Source organism: Phragmites australis, chromosome 20 (genome assembly GCF_958298935.1).
Source record: "Phragmites australis chromosome 20, lpPhrAust1.1, whole genome shotgun sequence".
NCBI classification, from domain to species: Eukaryota; Viridiplantae; Streptophyta; class Magnoliopsida; order Poales; family Poaceae; genus Phragmites; species Phragmites australis.
In genome coordinates this window covers 24,285,801-24,309,716 of record NC_084940.1, presented here as the reverse complement: position 1 = coordinate 24,309,716, position 23,916 = coordinate 24,285,801, and the positions used below count along the sequence as shown (strand labels likewise).

The 23,916-nt window shown below is 41.7% G+C and overlaps 1 protein-coding gene across 3 annotated transcripts; it reads right to left on the bottom strand.

Annotated features, from left to right (window-relative positions):
- Positions 1–934: 934 nt before the first annotated feature.
- On the bottom strand, positions 935–7,679 carry LOC133902208 (NEDD8-conjugating enzyme Ubc12-like). Of its 3 annotated transcripts, none has more exons than XM_062343806.1 (6): positions 7,499–7,679; positions 5,944–6,056; positions 2,807–2,915; positions 2,418–2,496; positions 2,196–2,312; positions 935–1,367 (listed from the first exon to the last, which is right to left on the bottom strand). In XM_062343806.1, exons 2-6 carry the CDS (start codon positions 6,050–6,052, stop codon positions 1,230–1,232), a joined length of 552 nt encoding a protein of 183 aa, XP_062199790.1. In that variant the 5' UTR covers positions 6,053–6,056; positions 7,499–7,679; the 3' UTR covers positions 935–1,229. The 3 variants fall into 3 exon arrangements, with proteins under 3 accessions (XP_062199790.1, XP_062199789.1, XP_062199791.1); XM_062343805.1 differs by having other exon boundaries at positions 7,494–7,678; XM_062343807.1 differs by lacking the exon at positions 7,499–7,679 and adding an exon at positions 6,486–6,566.
- Positions 7,680–23,916: the final 16,237 nt, after the last annotated feature.

The following is a 23,916-nucleotide window of genomic DNA, read 5'->3' as shown; positions in this document are numbered from 1 at the left end:
GTGGCATGAAAGATTTGTAAAGAGTGGCATACGAAAAGTTTCCGACAGCAGAATTGCAGAACGATGCAAGGTTTTGGCACACTATGTTGAAAAGAATACATTTTTTTTCACTTTGCCTCACCTTAAATTGTTGAGTAAATTTCACAAAACTATAGATATTTTGATAAAATTATTACAAAACTATATATTTAAGCAATAGTTTTATAAAACTACAGCTTCAATGCCGATTTCATCGCAAAACTACAGATACTTTGATAAAATTATCGCAAAACTACAAATTTAATCAACAATTTCACAAAACTACAGATTTAATGTCGATTTTATCATAAAACTATATATTCTAAAAGTGTCGTTCCTAGCCCTGTTACCATGACGATCCAGTCCCCTTACAGTCTCATAGAAGTTGCTAACTCATGAAACAGACCGTCTGAGAGCTCATAAAACTACAGATACCTTGACAAAATTATTACAAATCGAAAAATTACAGATTTAAAAAATAATTTCACAAAACTACAAATTTAGTGCTAATTTTATCGTAAAATTATAGATTCTATCGCAGACATATTAACCTGACAAATAAACCTCGCTTGTAGTCACATAAACTCTCGGGCGATCTATTTCATAAGCTTACAACTACTGTGAGATTACAAGCAGGATCCTATCATCATGATAACCGAATTAAAAACAACTCTTCTAAAATCTATAATTTTATAATAAAATCAACACTAAATCTATAGTTTTATAAAATTGATACTTAAATCTATAATTTTACAATAATTCTACTAAAATATCTATAATTTTACGATAAAATCAATACTAAATCTATAGTTTTATGATATTATTGGTTAAATCTATAATTTTACAATAATTTTATCAAAATATCTGCAGTTTTTCAAAATTTACTCAATTATTTTCTAACATTGTGGATACAATCTTTATGAATTTACTTCCCATTCATTACGGATATATGAAGTTATACAGTTCGGATACATATCCTTGTCATTTGTACCACCACCAGTTCACCAATTTATGGGTTTTAAATATATCACAACAATGTGCAAACAGGCACATCGCACCATGAGCGAAGAGCGATTCACAGGCTTCCAGAAGCGCTTTTGCGCGCTGAAACCACACAAATCTATAAAGCTGGGCATGCTGGTGTTAAGATCCCGGGGCCCGGATTGCTCAAGGCAGCAGCATAAGAAATCAACGTTTGGCTGCCAGCACCATCAAGCACATCTTGGGAAATAGTGTTGACCTACATAGCCTCCAGCCATTGCTCTTTTAACATTAGCCTCAAACATCTTTGGATTGTCACGAAGGACAACCGCTGCTTCATGGTTCAAGGGATCCTCGTCATTTGGTTGCTGCATATAAAGTAAACATTAAACAAAGCCCATTAACAAATATTTCTAGCAAACAGAAACACAGGAACAGAAGGCAGCAATCTACAAATAATACACTAAGAATCTTAAAAATTGAAAGACATTCAAACTGCATCAACTTTCTTGAAATGCTTTTCAAACAAAATCATGGTTTCTGTAAGATGTCGTTCTCAAAAACAGGGTTCAGAACAGAAACATTTCTTAGCAGTTCCATCAACTAGTGACAATTTATATTACATGGTCAAGTTAGATAACATTCAAATCCACCAACCACATTTAATGGGCAAGTCAGTAAATAGAAGTGAGGAAACGAATTACAATGACTATCGTGCCCAACATGTCATCCAGAATGCTCACTAAACACAAAAGTTTTAACTGTACGAGAATCCAAGTTGTCTCGTTTTGCTTAAATGTTCAGGAAAAATTAATGAACTGCTCATGTCAATAACTAGAAATCATGGAATGCACTCTAACGACTAAATGGCATAATATCCTTTAGATAGTTATAAACAAGTGTTCCTTTTAACTTCTCTTTCATGAGAATAAGTTAGGATTAAATTCAGTTTTACTAGTGCATATTTAAGGGAACCTATGAATTACTTAGGTCTTGCTCAGATTGGTATGTCCATTTTGAAGATAACATCCTTGCAACCATACTAGTGCTTACTTTTCGAAAACAAAAACTCTCGGACCACAAAGTCTATGAAATATGTAACATGACAACAGTGCATGCACGTTTGCAAGCGTTACTATTTAATCGCCCTCGAATATATCATTTAAATCAATGGGTTACTAAAGTAGCTGAAATACCGTAAAAAGAAGATTCAGGCCATAAATAACAGTATTGATGTTGAGAACAGGCTTCCAATCTTCACGCAGAATGTTCAGACATACATTTCCTTCCAGATCAATATTTGGATGGTACACCTGAATGCATATTATAAAAGCAAAGTGATTCATTGCTTAAGAGGAAAAGGAATTTCAGTGGATAAAGAGAAAGAACTCATAGATGTCAAGGATACTGTCTTATACCTGGGTCTTGCACTTGACCTTTGGAGGCTCATGAGGATAAGATGAGGACACTTGAAAGGTGAAAACGAAAGTGCCTCCCCTAGAAAAGATAGTGAAAATACAATCAAATGGGAAAAACTCAGACATTTGACAAAAAAATTGGTGGCAAAAATACTACTAAATAAACATACTGAGAAATTAATAAACATGAAGTCATTAATTTAGGCTGCAGTCAGCATAGCAATGACTTCCATGCTAAAGCTTTGTCTTACTACTTTTGGATATACTAAATTGATAACCTCTTCTATAGAGCCATAACATAAATATTATTACATTTGGTAAAGATTCTCTTAACTTGATTATGCAGCACAATGCAACAATGTCAAACTAGCCTGAAGAGTGGTACTTACATGTAATATCCTTCATCAGGTCGGATGATGATCTCAAAATTCATCAGATCATCCTTGCCATTGGGAAAAGAAATTGATGTGGTCTTTGGTAGGTTGAGCTCACTAATATCTGCAAGGTTTCACATAGAATTAGCCACAAATAATTCATTACACGCTCTGGATTATCTGATTAGCAGTATGGGATCATAAAGAAAACCACAAAAAAAAATTAGCTACGTCAATAATAATTATAAGTTGGAATTTGGCATCACGAGCTTGTGGATGCATGCATCATATGCCTACATAGCTTAGGATCACAGCTTCTTCAATTAGAATTCAGAAATAATTAGATACTGAGTTGGTTTGGCACACAAACAAAAAAACTAAGTCGACATGTTTCTACAGATACAAAATAGATGAGTGCTGCTATATGTAGAGCTCCTTTACAACTAGAATATCAAAGGGCTGATATTACTTGGGTGGTGGCTCACTTATAAATCAAAGGGCATAAAACATCTGGTTGAAAAGAAGTTGTACATCAAAATTCTAGGCCTTGATATTCATGATCTCGAAGTGTTGGGATGGGCACATGAGATGGTTGTGGCTTAAGAAAACGGATCCGTCTAGGCCTTGGGCGTGTTTTGACCTGCAAGTACATCAAAATTCTAGGGCTATGTTGTCTGTTTCTATCGTCTCGGTGGTTCGAGATGGTAGGAACACCCTATTCTGGCTTGACCGTTGGCTTCATGGACAATCATTGTCGGAATTAGCGCCTAATCTTGTGAAGTTGGTCAGCAAACACCTCTCATCTCGGCGTACTGTGGCTGAGGCTCTCTGTGACTGACGGTGGGTGAGGGATATCAAGGTCACGCTTAATGTTCTGGCGATCTCTGAATATCTCAGACTGTGGGGTGTTTTGGAAGGAGTGTCTCTCCAACCGGACATCCAGGACTCGCATACTTGGACCCCAACAGCCTCAGGTTTCTATTTGGCTTCTTCGGCGGATAAAAGATTTTTCATGGGGTGCACAGGTTTTGAGCCCTAGAAGCGAATTTGGAAGTCTTGGGCCCCTCCCCATTGCAGATTCTTTTTATTGCTGGTGGTTCTCAACCGTTGTTGGACAGCAGATAGATCGGCTTGGTGCAGTCTCCCACACCCACAGCAATGTCCTCTTTGCGATCAATCTGAGGAGACAATGCATCATCTTCTTTTGGATTGTGTTCTCTCGACAGACGTGGTACTCTATTTTGAGCAGATTGGGTTTAGTGCACTTGGCTCCCCAGTCGCAAGGGGTCTCCTTTGTGGATTGGTGGGGAGATGCTTGCTCTCGGGTGTCGGCTACAGGTCATGGGGGTTTCAATTCCTTGGTTATGTTAGTGGCTTGGTTGCTCTAGAAGCATAGGAACGCATGTGTCTTCGATGGCCTCTCCCCAAGCCTCTCTAGGATAGAGCGTGATATAAGGGATTAGGCCTCGGCGTGGTGTGCTGCTGGAGCAAAAGGGTTGGCCATCCTACTATCATAAGCTATTGGCTGGTTGTTGTTTTTGAGTTTTTTGCTCCCCACAACCTCTTAGTGTTTTTGTGTTTTTATTTCTGTTGGTCTTTGGCTGTGGGGTGCACCATGTACTTCTTTTGTACAAATTGCTTGTATGTGAAGCATTTCCCAAATAGATAGCGTCATATTCCCTAAGCTGAGCAGAATTTATCGCCTACCATACAGCAGAATTGATTGCTAACAGCTGGTAAAATTCAATTTCAGGCACACTCAGATTTGGCAGCATCCACTTCATCAAACAAAGGTACAATAGCCATAACATATTAACATGAGTGAACCCCATTTCACAAAACAGTTAGGAGAACTTTTTAGTATGGAGCTTGCTCATGAAATGACATTATCAGGAGGACAGGAGACCAGTGGAGTCATCTGTACTGTAAGCAGTTTACAGACGATGCCCAGAATGCAACTCACCAGGGGGGGGGGGGGGGACAGCACCCTAATATGGAAAAATGCAACACCACCCCTAACAGTGCAACCATATTTGCATAGGTACAAATAGTTGAAATGCAAGAGTTCACACATTTGGATGGGAATCAACCCATAAAAAACAAATGCGACCCAAGTGACAATGCAGCCACTGGGAACCAAAAAAATAAATACTACTTAGATACAGAATGCGTAAAACAGTGCAACCACTTGAAAATATGCAACACCTTCAAACATAGAAACACATCATTCTACAACATAAAGATGAAAAAAACTGAAGACTGCAACTGAAAACCAATGCATGACACTTGCACAAGAAAGCAGCATCTGAAAAATGAAAAAGGAAATGAAACAAACTAAATCTCTACCATCGCCAATGACTCCCTACGCACTACCACTGCTGTGGGCTCACTCACGCACAACAATCTTGGGGTGCGGCTGCTCCTTCTGCCTGGATTGCATCCACACAGATCCAAAGGCGAGAGGAGCAGAGGAGCCATTGATCACCAGCAGTTGCTCCGAAGTATGCGTGCTCCGTCGCACAGGAATCACCAGGACCGGGGGTGAGTTTGCAGCGGCTACATGCAGTTAGATTTGTAGTGGCAAGTATAAGATGTGGAAATTTTGGTGGTAGCACAGTGTGATGGGGATGGAGGTGAGTTGGTGCTGGGAGGTGGACAGGCAGCGGTGTGGGTCTTGCCAGTTTGTCGCCGCCATCTCACTGGTAGACAGTCGAGGGAGTGGGGAAATGGGAGTCGAGAAACCGTGAGATTGAGACTAGGGTAAGTAAGAGAAAAGAGTGTGGGAGGTGGGACAAACCAAAGAAATTAATAGGAGGGGAAAGTATAGGATATTTTTTAGCGTCTAAGAGGCATGTTTACTGGAGTCAGGCAGTCAGCCCATTTTACACACAGATTAGAAAACAGTTAAGTCAGGACAAGAGGAAAGGAAGTTATACATGTCTACCCCTACTAGTAACTCACTAAATGCTACCTCAATTTCTGTGGGGCCTTAAAAATTGGAAACAAGCAAGCAGCAAACAGGTCACTATAATATGAAACAGATAGAGAGATTTTTCAGTTATTTGGAACACATAATCAAATGCTTTGTTCGGTAAAAAAAGAAAAAAAGAACAGGTCAACAGAAGAAAGAAGTCACCTATAATTCGACATACCTTTATGAAGACGGAGTTCACCAGCAGATTGCTTCTTGACAGGGGCTCTTCCAGCAGCACTTGCTGCCTCTTCTTTCTTTTGGCCCTTTATTTTGAAAAGATTAATCATTTTTCTGTACAGACAAAACAAAAGAATTACAATCAGACATCAGAGATTGGTACACAGATCCTCCAGATTTTTCAGTAAATGAGGTTGAAATAGGGTACAATATTTTTCAGTAAATGAGGTTAAAATAGGGTACAATATATACTTCACGCAGAAAAAGCCCCCTGAGGACCTATTAATTCCACATCTACATCTATGTGATGTAGCTTATTTTGTGATGTATTGATTAAATGTTAGCTCCACACCCACCCTCGTAGATTAAACATGCATCTTGGAGCATGTAAACAATAATCTAAACAAGAAAACCCCAAAGATGACTTTTTAAACCACAGAAAGCATTGAGTAGCGAAACAAAGTTCATTGCAAAGGTTAACTTGATGAGCTTTTCATCAAGCAAGTTCAAAACATGAACATAATAATTTGCATAAGCAGTAACCTGTAATTATTCACAGGTTGGTGAATTTCAGCTAGCACCTAAAATTTAGACAAAGTTATCAGGGTGGCCCAACAAACCCAGTCGCCAGTAGGGAACATGGATACCTCGTCGTGTATGAGCAATTATATTTGGTTTGGCAGTGAATGCACTAGGCAAATATCACAGGAGATCCAATGCACAACAAAGAAAAGGAGGCATGATATGAGCTGGAACAAAAGCCTCTATTAAGATAGCAGTATAAGTGTTATGCAGCACACATACACAGGGGAACAAACAGTTACATACCAAACAGACAAGCCGGCATGCTAACAAAATGCAAGGATGACAAAGTGTTATTAAGACAAGAAGACGACTGATGGCTTCGTGCCCTTTCCACACTCATGTAAGATTTCACTTTTGCCCAATTCATGCTCTGATTTGCAATCACATCTAAATGGCTGAAACGTAGATCTGCAGCATTTTTTTCATAAAGGGGATAGGTTAACCGTGCAATTTCTGAGACAAAGTACTGACTGTTTTGGGATCTCTTCAATGTGTAATAAATTAATTGCAGCGAATCAATAACTTAGATCTAGCTTAGCAAAGTGCTCAAAGAAAAAATACATCTACATATATCTAGAACCTCAAATGCAAAATGATTTTTAAAAAAAAAAGAACCTCAAATGCAAAATTTATAGGTGATTGGAGCATAGAAATCTACTAAGCATCTACGGATCCATGGCAGGCATAATTTGGCACAGAATAGCAGCCGCGCCAAACAGCTAATGAATGAATCAATTCATTCACTCAACGATCGAAGAAGGCACACACCTCATAATATGCATTCAGCGGGAGCATGGGCCAGCCAGCCAAAAGAATCGGGAGATGAAACTAGGTCGCTGCTACCAGTACTCGGCAGATAAGATAAATTTGACCCGCAAGAGAACGGATGCACGGATTGGTAAAAAATATCCGATCCGGTCCAATAGATCGGTCCAGGAAGAAGGATGGGTTAGGGTTCCTCCTCACCTAACCTGGCAGACAGGCACGCAGCAAAGGAAGGAAGTATCCGATCCCGGAGCCGGAAGGGTCGATCTCCGCTGGTGCGGAACACAGCCTCAGGTGGACGGACGAGGAGGACGAAATGCCCCCTCCCCTGGATCTCTGAAGTGAAATTCTCAAGTGGAGGAGCCTGCTCAGCTCAGCTCAGCTCAGCTCTGCCATGCCTACCCGACCGCACTTTGGGTGGGCTGGGCCAACAATTGGACAGTCCAGTCCAGTCCAGTCCAGTCCAGCCCAGCCACATAACAGACGAAGAGCTTCCACGTCCTCACCCCGCAAAGACGACAGCACCGCATAATGGCCATCGGAATGCTTCACTGCCAATCCAACTACTGTTAGAAGAAAAAACAGCACTTTTATGTTTAGTTTAATCCATAATAAATCATGAACTAAAACGAATAAATAGCATGATTATATAGCAGGAGCATACTTTAGATATGCATGTAACAATACTACACAAATATCTCTCTAATATATTCGATGGCAAATAATAGAAAACAGATCACAAGAGACGCGAGAAGATAACATATGCGATTGCAATAAGCGTACCGATCTTTTGCAGAGGAAGCAACAGCAGGAGATTGACCCCCCCCCCCCTTTGGAGAAGCTATCGAGGATGCCATGATGTCGATGCTAAAGATGACGTAGAGGAGGCAAATCACGAGCAATCGCGCCTAGTGGTTCAAAAAAAACCTTATCCAGAGACATGCTCTCCCGATCGCCATACCGACACGTGGGATGAAGTAGTCTACTCGTGACAGCGTAACAGAGAGGAAGAGGCACAAACCCTAACTTGCGTATGCGTTATGACGGTGACCGATAGGGATATATATAGAAAAACTCGTGTGGTTAAGACATGCCACGATCAAATCATTAACTGATACCATCTCCATATCTTATAACCGTGTGGACTATCATACATTGAAAAAAAAACCGCAAAAAAAAAGCTACACCTACACAATCCAGTGAACACGTGCATGTGTTCTTTATAGTTCTCCAAACCACATGTGCTAATAGAGGTGGAGAATACAACTCTATTTTAAGTTAATCTCTCTCCACTTCAACGGGCAAGGTGGGACTTAAGAAACGCATACTCTTTTTGCATAGTTATGTCTTTAAGATTTTCAGGAATTAAGTGTTTCGATAGAGACCTGTTAGGGTTGAACATTCACCTAGATCTTTAAGCTACACTCATTCGCAACTTAGACAATGGATTACGCCTTGAATTGCAGGTTTGGTGCAAACAAGTTTTACTCAAAGTTATAATTGATATTTGGCTGCCAATAGATTACCCCTCGGGTGGAGTATATAACTCATATGCATTAGTCTCTTCATGAGCTTACTAGCGATTACTTAAGTCTCATAGACTACGACCAAACAGTCAAGCGCATATAGGTGTGTTTTTTTAAGAATACTATGTATAGATCTACCAATTGATAGACTGACTCATTTAAAAAACAATAGGTAAATTACAATACCCTGCAGTTCCATCTATATTGTCGCCAATGGTCACCACATTGACAGCCTTTGAGTTCTATCATGGATTAATCTTTCTTCCTTTGCGGTTTGCATATTTATTGGTTCAGTGTCTAAGCTCACCACACACGAAGCAAGGCTTATCATCTGTGTTCATCTTCTTGTTCTTGAAGTTTCTGTTCATTTTCTTCTTCTTGAAGTTTGTGGTTTGTTTGGCTTTATTGTTTTTCTTTTTGAACTTGTCGTGAGATGATTGTTGCACTACATTAGCGTTAGACTATCCATCACCTCTTTTTACAGGCACATCCTTTGCCCAAGCTTTCTCCTCAATATTAAGAGATGTAATCAAACTCTCCACGGAGATCTATTATCTCTTATATTTGTGAGGACCCATCCAAATTGCATTTGAGTTAATCAAATCGAACGATCGTTTAATAAGATGAGAGCTAGCGCACGCCCATCTCTCGACGTACCATGTGCTAACCTGCATCTCAAAACAACAATCGTAGCCACTAAATGATTAAAACGGAGGCAATCCTGGCAATTTCGATATGTGTGCTTTGATAATTTTTAGGAGAACTATTATCCACACATATCGCTACTAACATGTATATCACAACATCATGATTATACAAAAGCTCAAAAGATTATATGTTGATAAATTAAACAAAAGACAAGTATCATCTAGTGTAATTATATATAGATCGCGGCAGAATTAACATCTAAAAGAAAACGAAGAACAATGGCGTCATTTGCCCACAAGAAAACCAACTGGGGTTATGAGTAGTATAGTGACTACTCGTCACCACACCGTTCTCGGTGGGATACAAGTAGACGACACCTAACTTTACTTGCAAAACAATTAACAAAGTACGATGAGTACGAACCTACTCACAAGACTTACACATATGGTATATATATTCCTGACTTCAAGAATAATACATTTAGATGAATTAGTAAGGAATATGCCACAAGGTTAAATTAAATTATGCAAAAGGCAATGAAACTAACAACTTAAATATATGAGCACCTACATATCCTAACTCTTGGGCTATCCTAGCCTAACCATAAGAACATAACCATAACTGACATATGAATTTACTATTCTAGACATAAATCTTCACTAACTAATTCCCAACACACCACATACATTCCAACATCGGAACTCTACGATTTGATACGGATGGACATAAGCATACTTATAACCAAGAGCGCGATAATTCAAATTGATCTTACACCTTGCAGGGGTATATCTTTACCCACACAACTCAGATCCATTCTCTTAGCTCCCGAGACAACATTTCTCATACCCAGAACTACCCACTTGTACGTATCCCTATGGCACTAGGGTTATCGCGAGCGTGTCCCAAACACCTCCGGCTCCCTATCACCTTATTTCTCCTTATTTTTTTTTATCTTACATGTCATAGGGTAACAAGTCAAGTGTTAGCACGGCATATGATAATCGGTTCATTTGTCATTTATTGAATATATGGAAGTACAAAAGGTGCTTTAGCGAATGGCAAACAACGACCGATGCTTAATCGATACAAGCCGTTTATGACATTCAGGTTCCTCTCCGACCTACCCCTAGCACCACCCATATCTCTTCTAATTCTCATCAACTCTTCATCCTAACATTATTATTATCGTGAAAATAATTAATCCTTATAGCTCGCAAACGATGGAATGTTCCACCACTCGACTTCTATCGGTGATCTATGCATTGCTAGATATTTTGGATAAATTTTAAGATAGACATTAACATAGTTATCCTCAGGTTACAATGATTGGGATCAACAATAATAAGATAGGGATAAATGCAACAAGATAGCTAAACATGCATATGTGATATATAGCAATATCTAACAGATTGATCAATAATTCACCAAAATATGAGAGAAATATGATAGATTCTTACCTTAGCACTCTACTTTAAATCAAAATCGACCACAAAACCTTCTCAAGAAAACTCATCACTCTCTGGTTTGTCAATAAAAAAAAAGAGAAAAATACATCACAATAAGCATGATGAAAATGCATGATCATGAACAAGATGCAACGTGACATCTTATGAAAATATTTTTCCTAGTTACCACATATCATAAGAACACTAGCACAATTGGTTTCACCAATTTTGGACCTGTAATGAATTAATGAATCTTTAATATAATTAATTTATCTAAGAAAATTAATTAATTATTTCATGAATACAGATACTTTTAATAGGTAGAGTACATATCATGAAACCAATAAAATTAGTTCTATAACTTTTATTATGAATTTTACACTATTCTATCTGAGTTGACCGTGGTTAGACCACCCATAAAATAGGCGGTCAAACCGCTGGAAGTAGCGGTCAGACCATGGGGAAGGGCGGTCAGACTCCTAAAAAGTATGGTTTGATACCTAGTAGTCAGATCGGACTGAGGGAGGGTTCGACTCCTAGAACGATAGTTAGACAACTCTGAGATGCAACGAGACTGTTGTGCTCTGACGGTGGCACTTGGCGAGCTCGCTGGTAACGTCTTCGGCAAAGGCCGGCACCTAAACACCCTATGTGACTAGATATATTCATTTTAGGTGATTTAAGCAACATTCATGAAGCCAAAAGCTTAGGCCCTGTCTATGGCTAGATGGAGATCGGTCCTATGGTTATAGGGAGTGGGGGAACTCAAGGAAAAGGGGTTTGGGGAGCTTCATCTTTGTGTGGGGAAACTTTTTGAGGGTTGGCTGGCTCTAGGGAAGCTCCAATGTGGAGATCGACTCCGGGGTGCTTCGATCGGTCTAGAGGTGGAAGAAAAGCTTGGGGGTTTGCTCCAGCGAGGGGATGCTCAGGGACGATGTGGGGAACTTGTGGGTGACCTCCTCCTTCAATCTTCGACCTCTGTTGAGCTCAAGGTGAAGGAGTGATAAGGGAGCTCTCCTTGCTTCCTCTCTCTCGGGTCGGGAAGGAAATGAGCGAGGGTGTGAGTGAGGGAGAGAGAGTGGGTGAGAGTTGATCGATGGTTTTAAGTGGCGTCTCTGAGCTCTAGTGGTTTGATCACGAGGAAACCCGGTTAGACCACAAGAAAGACCCATGTGCTGAAAGCCTATATTCTTTTCCCTGTTTCTTCCTCTGTCCTTTTTTCTTTTTCTCCTTCTTAAATGGCTTCGAGTTTTCCTAATTATTTCTAAACAATTTCTACTCATAATATAGTTAGAAAAAAGTGAGGTGTTTAATGATATAACCTTTTTAGAAAGTTTTTGGAACGCATAAAACAAAAACAAAAACATGAATTATGATGCTATGATGTGTATGCATGCTTAATGACTAGGTTAGGATTTTTTGGGTGTGACAATATTTTAGAGCGGTGGCAAAATTCCTCCACGAAGTAGGTAACTTGGCATTGATGCCCCCAGCTATAAACGTGTTAGGTAATAGAATATTTAGGAGTTTGAGTTGATTTATAATGTATCGTATCTCATGCACCTACTCAACTATAGACAGATTATCAACCATCTTGCAGTCACGATGCTGCACCATGACATATAGCTCACTGTCTCCATCCGAAGCACTGAATTTAGCATTCAGTGCATCCCACAACTCCATCACGTCTTTTAAATACATGTACACAACACAAAGGCGGTTGACAAGAACACTGAAAATGCATCCTATAAAGAGTGTGGTGGCATCCATAAACTTCTTCACCTCATCAGGAGTAAGCGTTCCTTCTGATTTGCCAGCCACAACTCAATAGACATTTATAAATGTAGGTCACAGAGTGGTGTTGACTTTGCATCTCTTGAAGTGCGTATAGGTAAACTTTTTCAGCCTCAGTGCAATGGCAAAACTATTCATCGTTAAAACAAAATGCCTAAAATAAGGTTTTTGGTTGATGAAAAACACCACTTTTAGGTTTAATTTAGTCCATAAATAAATCAAGAACTCAAACATATGATCATATAGTAAAAGCATACTATAGACATGTATATAACAGCGATACACAAATATTTCTGTAATATACTTGATGACAGGAATAGCAGAAAACAGATCATGAGAGACATGAGAAAATAACATACGCGATTGCAGTGAGTAATCCGATCTTCTACAAAGTAAGCAACAACAAGAGGAGATTGACCTCCCTTTGGAGAAGATGCTGAGGATGCCGTGATGTCGATGCTGAAGATGATACAGAGGAAGCAAATCGCGAGCACTCACACTGAGCGTTTACCAAAAACCTTATTAGCTCTCTCCCGGTATAGGATTTCAAGGACGATGGGTTTTGAATACTTACTCTCTCGATTGTCAGTGCACATCGACGCTCGAGATGGAGTAGTTTACCTGTGACAATGCAATAGGGAGGAAGAGGAAAGAAACCTAACTCGCGTATATGTTGTAGTAGCGGCTAGTGGATATATGATATTCATATCTCATAACTATATGCACCATTTCACATTACAAAATAAAACTATAAAGAAGATCATATCTACACCAGGGTTCAAAAATGCGACGGTTACCGCTCGAAATGCACAGTAACCGACCTTACCGGTCCGGCTCGATTTCATAATGCACTCGGTAACCGAATTTGAATTCAAAAAATTCAAATCAATTTTGGAAAAACTCAAAAAATTCAGAAAAAATTCCGTAAAAAACTAGAGGTAATTCTAAGACTATCTGTGAAAAGATTTTTTTTTAAAAAATGTTGTTTGCATCACCAAATAGCTGCTCAAAGATTGAGAGTTCGTAAAAAGGCCAAAAATGATTGAAAGGCCGAAACGGGCCGAATGCACAGCGCAATCGGCCCATTTTAGCCCAGCTCATATGGATAAGGGAAGTCGGTGTTCAGCTCGTGTTGGTGCACAGCTCACTTTCCCCTCTCGTTTGTCCACAACAATAATCGAAGAATCGTCGCACGGCCGGCTAGATCCGCGACAGTCCGGCGGAAATCCGGCGTTGAAGCTTCGATTATCGAGCGATTGGCATCGGTAACCGACCGTATTTGAGGGGTTACCATTCACCTTCGAAGAGCAATGCGAAGCGCCTGACACCGAGCTATTTTTGAAGATCTTTGTTCGGTAACCTCCCATTTACTAGCGATTTTTCATGTAATTCGTTCGGTAATCGTTCTTAGGAGGTCAGCAGTTTGTTGTGTGGGCGATTAGGATGATTTAGTAATTGATTCGCTCGGTTATTGACCATTTACTAGCAATTTTTCATGTAATTCATTCGATAATCATTCTTAGGAGGTTGGCAGTTTGTTGTGTGATTGATTAGGACGATTTAATGGTTGATTCGCTCGGTTATTGACCCTATTGCGTCGTTTTTAGCCTGATGCGCACGGTTGTTACCTTGTACTGGCAAGGGTTGTTAATATTGGTCAAGTTAATTGTTTCTTGAGTCATTTATGCATGACTAGCAACATAACAGCACATGTTTATCAATTTAACATTCATGGACATAATTATTAGTAGGTTAAACATTGAGCTTTCTTCTTCCAACAGAGACAATACAAACTAATCGATGGCGGATAGAGATGTGGTGTGGCAGCATGGGGAAAATTTGGCTCCAGGGTTTAGGTGCAATTACTGCAATAAGGAAAAGAAAGGCGGTGGTACCACAAGGTTGAAAGAACATTTGTGTCACATCCCAAAATCCGTAATTGCATAATTAAGCACAAATATGCTTCTTAAGCATTATGTTTAATGTTGCGCAATTTCGCTTTGTAACTGTAAATCAATTCGTTTAAAATCATTTGGATAAGAGAAAGAAATTTTGGAGAGAAAAGAATAGAATTCGCAATTAAAAATAACCTTTTTCTCTTATACGTGGAACCCATCGGCCAGTCCCACACCTTACATCTCTCCCCCTCTCACTTGGCTGCCCCCACCAGCAGCCCCACCGTGCCCACCTGCTCCCACTCCCTCTCTCACGTGCTCAACCAAGCTAGCAAGGGAAGTAGCCCCCTCTCACTCCCCTCTCAAGCTCTCTCCATTCCTCCCTCAAATCCACCCACAAGAGAAAGATTTAAGGTATGCATGTGGTACCATTGCATTCTCTAGCTCATGAGCTGCTCATCTATCCAATCCATTTTTATTTTCGTGGAGGAATCGAGTAGTTCTTGAAGTTCTTGACGTTCTTGAGCTTTTTGGAGAAAAAATAGAGTTTTGGACAAATTTGAGCTATAGGGTTGTGTTGCTAGTTGATGAGTGAGTTCCAAGACCCTTATATTATCTCTAACATGTTCCCTTTAGGCTTGGAAAAGATCGCAACTCAAATCGACCAAAAGTCCACTCGAGAGCAGCTTTCTGGGCTGACCTGGATATTCCGGCCTCACTCGGATACTCCGGGTTCAGTAGAAATCGTCCGTTGAATTGTGTTCAAAATTGGTTAGGGTTTAGGGTGCAAGATGGGTTTAGAATCATTTGGATAGGATAGATACACATTTGTGTAGCACAGATTTGTAAAGTGACTCGAATCGACCAAGGGAAAAGTTGTGGAAGAACCCAAGTCTGCATCACCCGGAGACTCCGGGTAGTTGCGTTAACGTTTAGCCAAGAGCCTCTCTCGGAGCTTCACCCGGAGTGTCTGGCACAGCCCAGATAGTCTAGACCAGCCTGAAGGTTCCGAGTTAAGTTAGAATAGTGGCTAACCGAGCACCTTCACCGGATGATGACCCGGAGGCTCCGGAACCCGGATATTCCGAATTCACCAGAATACTCCGGATCACATAAGCAAAAGGCAGTAACCGAGCACCTCTTTTGGAGGTTCACCCGGAGGGTCCCGGATACTCCGAACCAACCCGGATACTTCGGATGGCTGTTAGTTTCCAGATTTTGTTTAGATCGTTTAGTATTGCATTGATTCGCATGTCTTGTACTTCTAGAATGTTGTTAAGCATTGTGGCATACCCTGTTGCATTCATTCATGTTCATCATTGCACGCGTTCTTGCTTAGTGAACAAGGAGCCGGAGCGGGAGACGACCGTGGTCGAAGACGACTCTAATCTTTCGGATTTCTGCGAGTGTTACGTGGGTAACTATAGGCAGCAACCTGAACAGCAAGGCAAGCAACTAAGCATATTGCACCCTTGTTCAATTGAATGAAGTTTAAAGTTGATAAATTATTCTTATGTATATTGCATGATTAGCGAGTTGGTGTCAGGTATAAATGGGCATTAACTCTACCTTGAGATATTGTTTACCCGCATCCTTGTAGCATGTTGTCATCTAAGTACATTTTTGACTTAAATGATTAGCAATACATAGGTCACCGGTAGAAGTCGAGTGGTGAAATGTTCCATTGTTCGTGAGCTATAGGTTTAATTTTTGTTCACAATAATTTTAACCTTGATGGGTTGTTGATGATGGTGGTATGAGTGGTGAGTATGAGATGAGATGTGGGTGGTGCTAGGAGGTGTTTATCCTACTCGGATGTGGAGTTCCCCTCGGTAGGTCGGGAGAGGAAGTTGGACACCGTAGACTGCTTACGTCGTTTAAGCACCGATCGTCGGTGTAGTCGGCTTTAGCACTTATCATACTCACCACATGCCGATCTAATGGTAAGGCGAGCCGAATACCTTTGTAGATGTGGTCATTTGGGGCCTGAACATCGACGGTGTGAGCGGGCGGGCTTGTAGTGGCACTAGTTTGCTCCAGGAGTAGTTCTAGTACCGCCGCGTCGAACGATGCTTGTTTCAAATGATCGGGGCTTATTGGGAAAGGTTGACATGAGTACTCCCTTGTATGGATCTGTGTGGTCATGCAAGCAGTATGGTCCTCAAGTCATGTGGGTCCAGGAGTATCCCCCTGTAGGGTATAAAAATATTTCAAAATGCCGCGCTCTCGGTCATGAGCATGCTTCTGTCTATCTGCATCGGTTGTAGAGTTTTTGTTTGTGGTTGATGGTTCGATATGTGGGAGATGGTTGAGTTGGTCTTTGTTACATGTATGCTCTTAGGGTTCCAGTTATTTATGTTCAGTTCGTTATGGCATGGTAGATTTATGTTTTGTTGGTTAAGTTAGTTGCTCACACATATATGTCTAGATTGCTTACCGATTACGTTTAACTTAACCATGTAGCTTTTCCTTGCTAATAACTCAATGCATAATCCTTGGAGTCGAGCTATGTATATGTGCTCTATATGGTTTAAGTCTTGCGAGTACCTTCGTACTCATGCCTGTGTTTTCAGGTGCTGCTGGTGAGGAAGAGCCGGTGTTTAGCTACTTCATGCCTGCCGATCAGGGTGGCGGGCAAGAGTAATACATCCTACTCTCAGAGGTCGTGCTTTTGGGGTGGAGCCTAAGGGTATGTGGCTCCACTCTATTTTGTTGTATATGTTTATGTTTCCGCTGCGTAGATGTTGTTGCCTTTTGTTGTAAATTGTTGGAAATAGTTGCATGTTAAATACTTGTAATATAAATATTAATTACTTGCTCTTTCTTAAGCTATGTGGTGATGCTAAATATTGAAAGGCATGTGTTCCGATCTTGGGCATAAAACACGTGTCAGGACTATCGGGATAATATTCTGTTTAATCATCGAGGTTGTGATTATGAATAATGATCCTCCTGATGATTAATTAGAATATTATTTGGACGGTTCCCCACAGCATGGTATCAAAGCTTGGTTTAATGAAGTAGCCTAAACATAATTAGAACGTTGTTTAGTAAGTGGTTAACTTCACTAAGCAACTCACTAAAATTTCTTTTGTGCATGTTCTTGCCAATATGTATGAACCTGCTATATTATGCCCCTAAGTATAACGTAAGTAGTTACAATGCTTGATGGGGTGAGATGCATTTGAGAAAGATACGTGTAGTTCAGAAGCGAGCATGCTTTCATGTTTCATCGCTAATTTTGCATCATGCCTTTGAACATGCATTTTCATTAGTATATAGTATACGGATCTGAGTAAACGAGATCCGGCATAGCAAAGTAGCATTAGTTGGAGTTTGATTTTTCACCTATGTCGGAGTTTCACCTTTTGCCTCTCTTTTCTTTTCATCGTCACAACAGGATGAGAACCCATGACAGTTTGGGTGATCTTCCTGAAGGATCTAATGAGAATAACCCGCCTCCACCGCCGAGCATGGCGGAGGTGCTTATGCAAATTGAGCAAAACCGTCAAGCTCAGATGACGCTTCTCGAAGCTCTCGTGCGTAACACGGCCCCTCAACGAGGAGGTAGGGCTGGGCGCCGAGATAACTTCTCGGATTTCCTTAGGACTTAGCCGCCTACCTTCATGCGTGCTGAGGACCCGCTCGACGCCGACCATTGGATTCGCACCATCGAGTAGAAACTCGCTCTCCTTTGGTGCGAGGACCACGAGAAGGCGCTCTTCGCCGTCCATCAGCTTCAAGGCCCGGCGGGCGCGTGATGGTCCAACTACTTGGCCATGCACCCCGCCAATTATCGGGTGTCTTGGGCGAAGTTCCGCCAGGTATTCCGGTATTTCCATATTCCTAAGGGTCTTATGGAGATCAAAAGAAGGGAATTCATGGACCTCAAGCAAGAAGGTAGATCAGTGATGGAGTACGTGTAGGTGTTCAACTACCTTGCACTGTATACTCAGGATGAGGTCAGCACTGACGAGAGAAAATAATACAGCTTTGTCAATGGCCTCAACTCGAAGATGCAAGACCGGCTATCCGCACATGAGTTCACCGACTTTAACAAGTTAGTCAGCACATCTCTCACAGTGGCGTTCAAGCTCAAGATCCACTAGGAGTAAAAGAAGTGCAAGAGGGGTCCGTTGCCTTCCATGGGCGGGAGCTCTCAACACGCCCGCACTGAGAGTCAGCCTCCACCATCTCACGTGTCGGCACCGACTGCTCCACGGCCAATGTGGATGGTGCGGCGTCCGTCTTCCTCCACTCCACAAGGGAAGCCTGCAAGACCTGTTGGCTCTTAAGTGAGCGTGACAGGTGGCCCCGGCAGCTCGTGCTACAACTGCGGCCGTGTCGGCCACTATGCTCGGGATTGCCCATATCTGAAGCCAGGAGCCTTGGTGACTGCTCCAAGGCCACCTCCTGCTCAGTCTGCACCGCAGTCTTCTCATGCCACCCACGCCCCCAAGCATGGCCGAGCGCACCACACCACTGCTGAAGAAGTCCACGAGGGTGGCAACGTACTAATGGGTACGTTGAATATGAGTTTTAATTCTGTCATCATTCCCGCAATCATTCTTTTTGATTATGTGTTTTATAGAGATGAGTTATACACAGCGTCACGGGATGAATGTTAGCACCATTCCTATGCCTTATCTCATAGATGCACCTGGAGTTGAGGTTCTTATTAATCAGTGTGTTCCTAGAGCATCGTTGGTTATCAATGAGATACCCTTTGGTGCAAATCTGTTGGTAATGAACTCCAAAGGGATAGACGTCATCCTGGGGATGAATTGGATTACTAAGAACAAGGCGGTCATGGATTGTGCTCGACGGATCGTCACTCTTAATGGCCTATCCAGCACTCGAGTTCATTTGAAGCTTAAGGGTGTCAACCCTTGTCTTTATACCCTGAAGATTGTCCCCACCATGGATCTGTTAAGCATTCCTGTGGTGTGTGAATTTCTAGATGTCTTTCCGTATGAGTTGCCAGGGATGCCACCCGACCACGCCGTGGAGTTTTCTATTGATCTTGTGCCTGGGACGGCACCAGTATCAAAAAGGTCTTATAGAATGCCACCAAATGAATTGGCAAAACTGAAGAAGCAGTTGAAGGAGTTGCTAAAGAAGGGGTTCATTCGTCCGAGCTCCTCACCTTGGAGATGCTCGGCACTCTTTGTGAAGAAGAAAGACAGATCTCTTTGGATGTGTGTTGATTATTATCTGTTGAATGAGGTCACTGTCAAGAACAAGTATCCGCTCCCGAGGATCGACATTCTGTTTGATCAGTTGACCGGTGCCCGGGTTTTCTCGAAGATTGACTTGAGACTAGGCTATCATCAAATCAAGGTCCGACCGGAGGATATTCCAAAGACGGCTTTCTCGACTCGTTATGGTCTTTATGAGTTTACTGTCATATCCTTTGGCTTGACGAATGCCCTGACGTTCGTATTCATGGAGGAACTTGATAAGTTTGTCATGGTTTTTATTGACGACATTCTTATATACTCCAAGACTGAAGAAGAACATTCTGAGCACCTCCGTGTTGTTCTTGGCCGACTCCGAGATCACCAACTCTATGCCAAGTTCAGCAAATGCGAGTTTTGGCTCAAGGAGGTCGCTTTTCTGGGTCATGTCTTGCCAGAGAATGGTGTTGCAGTTGACCTGAGCAAGGTGCAGGATGTGCTCAACTGGGTTTAGCCCAAGAATGTCACTGACATCCAGAGTTTTTTTGGACATGAGGGTTATTACCGTCGGTTCATTGAGGATTTCTCCAGAATTGCCAAGCCAATGACTGAGCTGTTGAAGCAAGGCAACGTGTTTGAGTGGTCAAATGAATGTGAGTCAGCTTTCCAGACCTTGAAGAAGCTGCTCACGACTGCTCTCGTTCTTGCTCAGCCTGATGTGGGCAAGAGCTTCGACGTCTATTGCGATGCTTCTCACATGGACCTCATATGTGTCCTTATGCAAGAGGGCAGAGTTATCACTTATGCCTCCCGCCAGTTGAAGTGCCACGAGGAGAATTATCCAACACACGACTTAGAGCTTGCCGCAGTTGTGCACGCTCTGAAGATCTGGCGCCATTACCTAATGGGCAACTTGTGCCATATCTACACGGATCACAAAAGTCTCAAATATATCTTCACTCAGGTGGATTTGAATATGAGGTAGTGAAGGTGGCTCGAGTTGATCAAAGACTATGAACTGGAAGTTCATTATCACCCCAGTAAGGTGAATGTGGTTGCCGATGCTTTGAGCCGAAGGGCTCATTGTCATTGTCATTGTCTTAGAGTCGAGCCCGGGAATGCCACACTTTGTGATAATTTCCGCCGGCTTGGACTTAAAATGGTTTTGGATGGTTTTCTCGCCAATCTAGAGATCAGATCCACTCTCTTGGATGATATCAAGGCAGCTCAGAATGGTGATAAGGTCATGGCCAGAATCTGGGAGAAAATGAAGATCGGCAAGGCCGTGTGCTTTTCTAAAGATGACCAAGGCATTCTGTGGTTTGGGAACCGTTTAGTGGTTCCGAAGGTTGAGGAACTAAGGAAGAAGATACTGGATGAGGCTCACGACTCGTTGCTATCCATTCATTCAGGGAGCACGAAAATGTATCAAGACCTCAAGCCACGATTTTGGTGGACTCACATGAAGTGAGAAATCGCTCGATATATTGTTGAGTGTGATGTTTGCTGGAGAGTGAAGGTCGAGTATCTCAAGCCAGCTGGTACACTTCAACCTTTAACTGTTCCCTCCTGGAAGTGGAAGGAGATCGGCATGGATTTCATTATTGGATTGCCGAAGACCTCGCATGGCTATGACTCGATTTGGGTCATTTTGATGAAGTCTGCTCACTTCTTGCCCGTCAAGACCATATTTTTGGCCAAGCAATATGCAGAGTTATACCTCACTCGGATTGTTTGCCTCCATGGAATTCCGAAGAAGATCATTTCTGATCAAGGCACTTAGTTCACTTCTCATTTTTGGAGGAGCCTTCATGAAGGTATGGAGACCAAGCTCTTCCATAGCACCGCATATCATCCTCAAACCGACGGTCAAACTGAGAGGGTGAATCAGATTCTGGAGGATATGCTCTGGGCTTGCGTTCTCACTTATGGGAAGAGGTGGGACATTTGCTTTCCATTTGCCGAGTTCTTCTATAACAATAGCTTCCAAACGAGCATTGAAATGTCGCCATTTGAAGCTCTATATGGCCGACGATGCCGAACGCCGTTGAATTGGTCTGAATCCAGCGAAAGGGCTTTTCTAGGCCCGGATTTGGTCAAAGAGGCCGAAGAGCATGTTCTAGCTATTCGAATGTGTCTTCTTACGGCACAATCATGACAGAAGAGCTATACGGATCGCCACCACTGAGACCTCAAGTTCGCAATTGGAGATTATGTGTATCTCAAGGTTTTGCCTCTCAAAGGTGTCCGACGTTTCCAAGTTTGAGGCAAGCTGGCGCCTCACTATATGGGGCCTTTTCAGACTGTTGGCTGGCGTGGAGAGGTAGCCTATCAATTGGACTTGCTGCCGTCTCTCTCTGTCGTGCATGACGTGTTTCACGTCTCGCAATTGAAGAAGTGTCTCCGAGTTCCAACCAAGGTCGTTGATGTTGCACCTCAAGAGTTGCAACTGGATCTTACATATTGTGAGCGACCAATCCGAATATTGGATGTAGCGGAATACAAAACTCGGCGTCATTCCATAAAATTCATCAAAGTCCAATGGAGCAACCACACCGAAGATGAGGCGGCTTGGGAGCGTGAGGATAAAATCCGCTCCGAGTATCCTGAGCTTTTTGAGAGCTTGTAAGCATTGTGTAAATTTTGCACAATTAGAATCTCTTGCATGTCTATGCTCATCACTATGTTGAATGAAAGCATTGCAACAGGTTCTGCATCTCATTGCGTGATACCTCTCACCGCGTGGTTCCTAGACTCATCGTCCTCTCCCCGACTCGTACCGAATCTCGGGACAACATTCTTCTTAAAGGGGGGGGGGGGGAAGGTTTGTCACGTCCCAAAATCCGTAATTGCATAATTAAGCATAAATATGCTTCTTAAGCATTATATTTAATTTTGCGTGATTTTGCTTTGTAACTGTAAAGCAATTCGTTTAAAATCATTTGGATAAGAGAAAGAAATTTTGGAGAGAAAAGAATAAAATTCACAATTAAGCATTTTGTTGTAAATTGTTGGAAATGGTTGTATGTTAAAGACTTGTAATATAAATGTTAATTACTTGCTCTTTCTTAAGCTATGTTGTGATGCTAAATGTTGGAAGGTATGTGTTCCGATCTTGGGCACAAAACACGTGCCGGGACTACCGGGAAGATATTCTGTTTAATTATCGTGGTTGTGATTATGAATAATGATCCTCCTGGTGATTAATTAGAATATTATTTGGACAGTTCCCCATAGCAAGATTACGATCGAATGTTATACATTGTGATAGGGTGCCTCCAGATGTGCGTTATTATTTCAGACGTGAGCTGGATAAGGCAAGAGATAAGAGGAAGGGAAAGGCTGAGGAGAGGTTTCGGAGGCAAGAGTCAGAAAGAATTCAGGTAGATTTGGCAAGCGATAATGAGGTGATAAAAGAGGAATAGGTGCAGCGTGTCATGGCTCAGTCTAGGGAGGAGGAAGAGTTCAGGAGGAGGGCAGGTGAGTCCTACGAGCATGGAGGTGGTAGTAAAAGTGACAGAGGAGGCACTGTGTTAAAGAGGATGCTTATGAGGGCATCTTCAACCAAGGAGCTACCACCAAGTGTCAGAGATTATAATGTTGCTGTAGCAAAAGCCCCTGTGTAGCAGAGGATTGACGCCAGGTCATGGAGTGCGAAGGGAAAAAAAGCGAAGGAAGCTATTGGTTTGGCATGGTCCAAATTTTTCTGCATTTCAGGTGTTCCTGGTAGAAGGGCAAACAACGTATTTGTTGCTTCAATGAAAGAAACACAGAAATAAGGTGAGTGATTAAGTTTGTAATGAATTTATTGTTGTCATATTTCTTTCTTTTTGACTTATGACCATCTGTTCTATAACAGACGAGGGTGTACCATCTCCAACTGGTCGGGATATAGATGGTAAGTACTTGGATGAGAACGAGAGTGCATTGAAGAAGATATTTGACAAGTGGAAGCTAGAATGGCCAGAGTATGGTGTGACCATCATGTGTGATTCTTGGACTGGACCGACGCATATGAGTATTATTAATTTCCTTATATATTGCAATGGTCATATGTTTTTTCACAAGTTCATAGATGCGACTGGCTACAGTCAAGATGCAAAGTATTTGAACAAAGTACATTATTTTGCTGAGTTGGT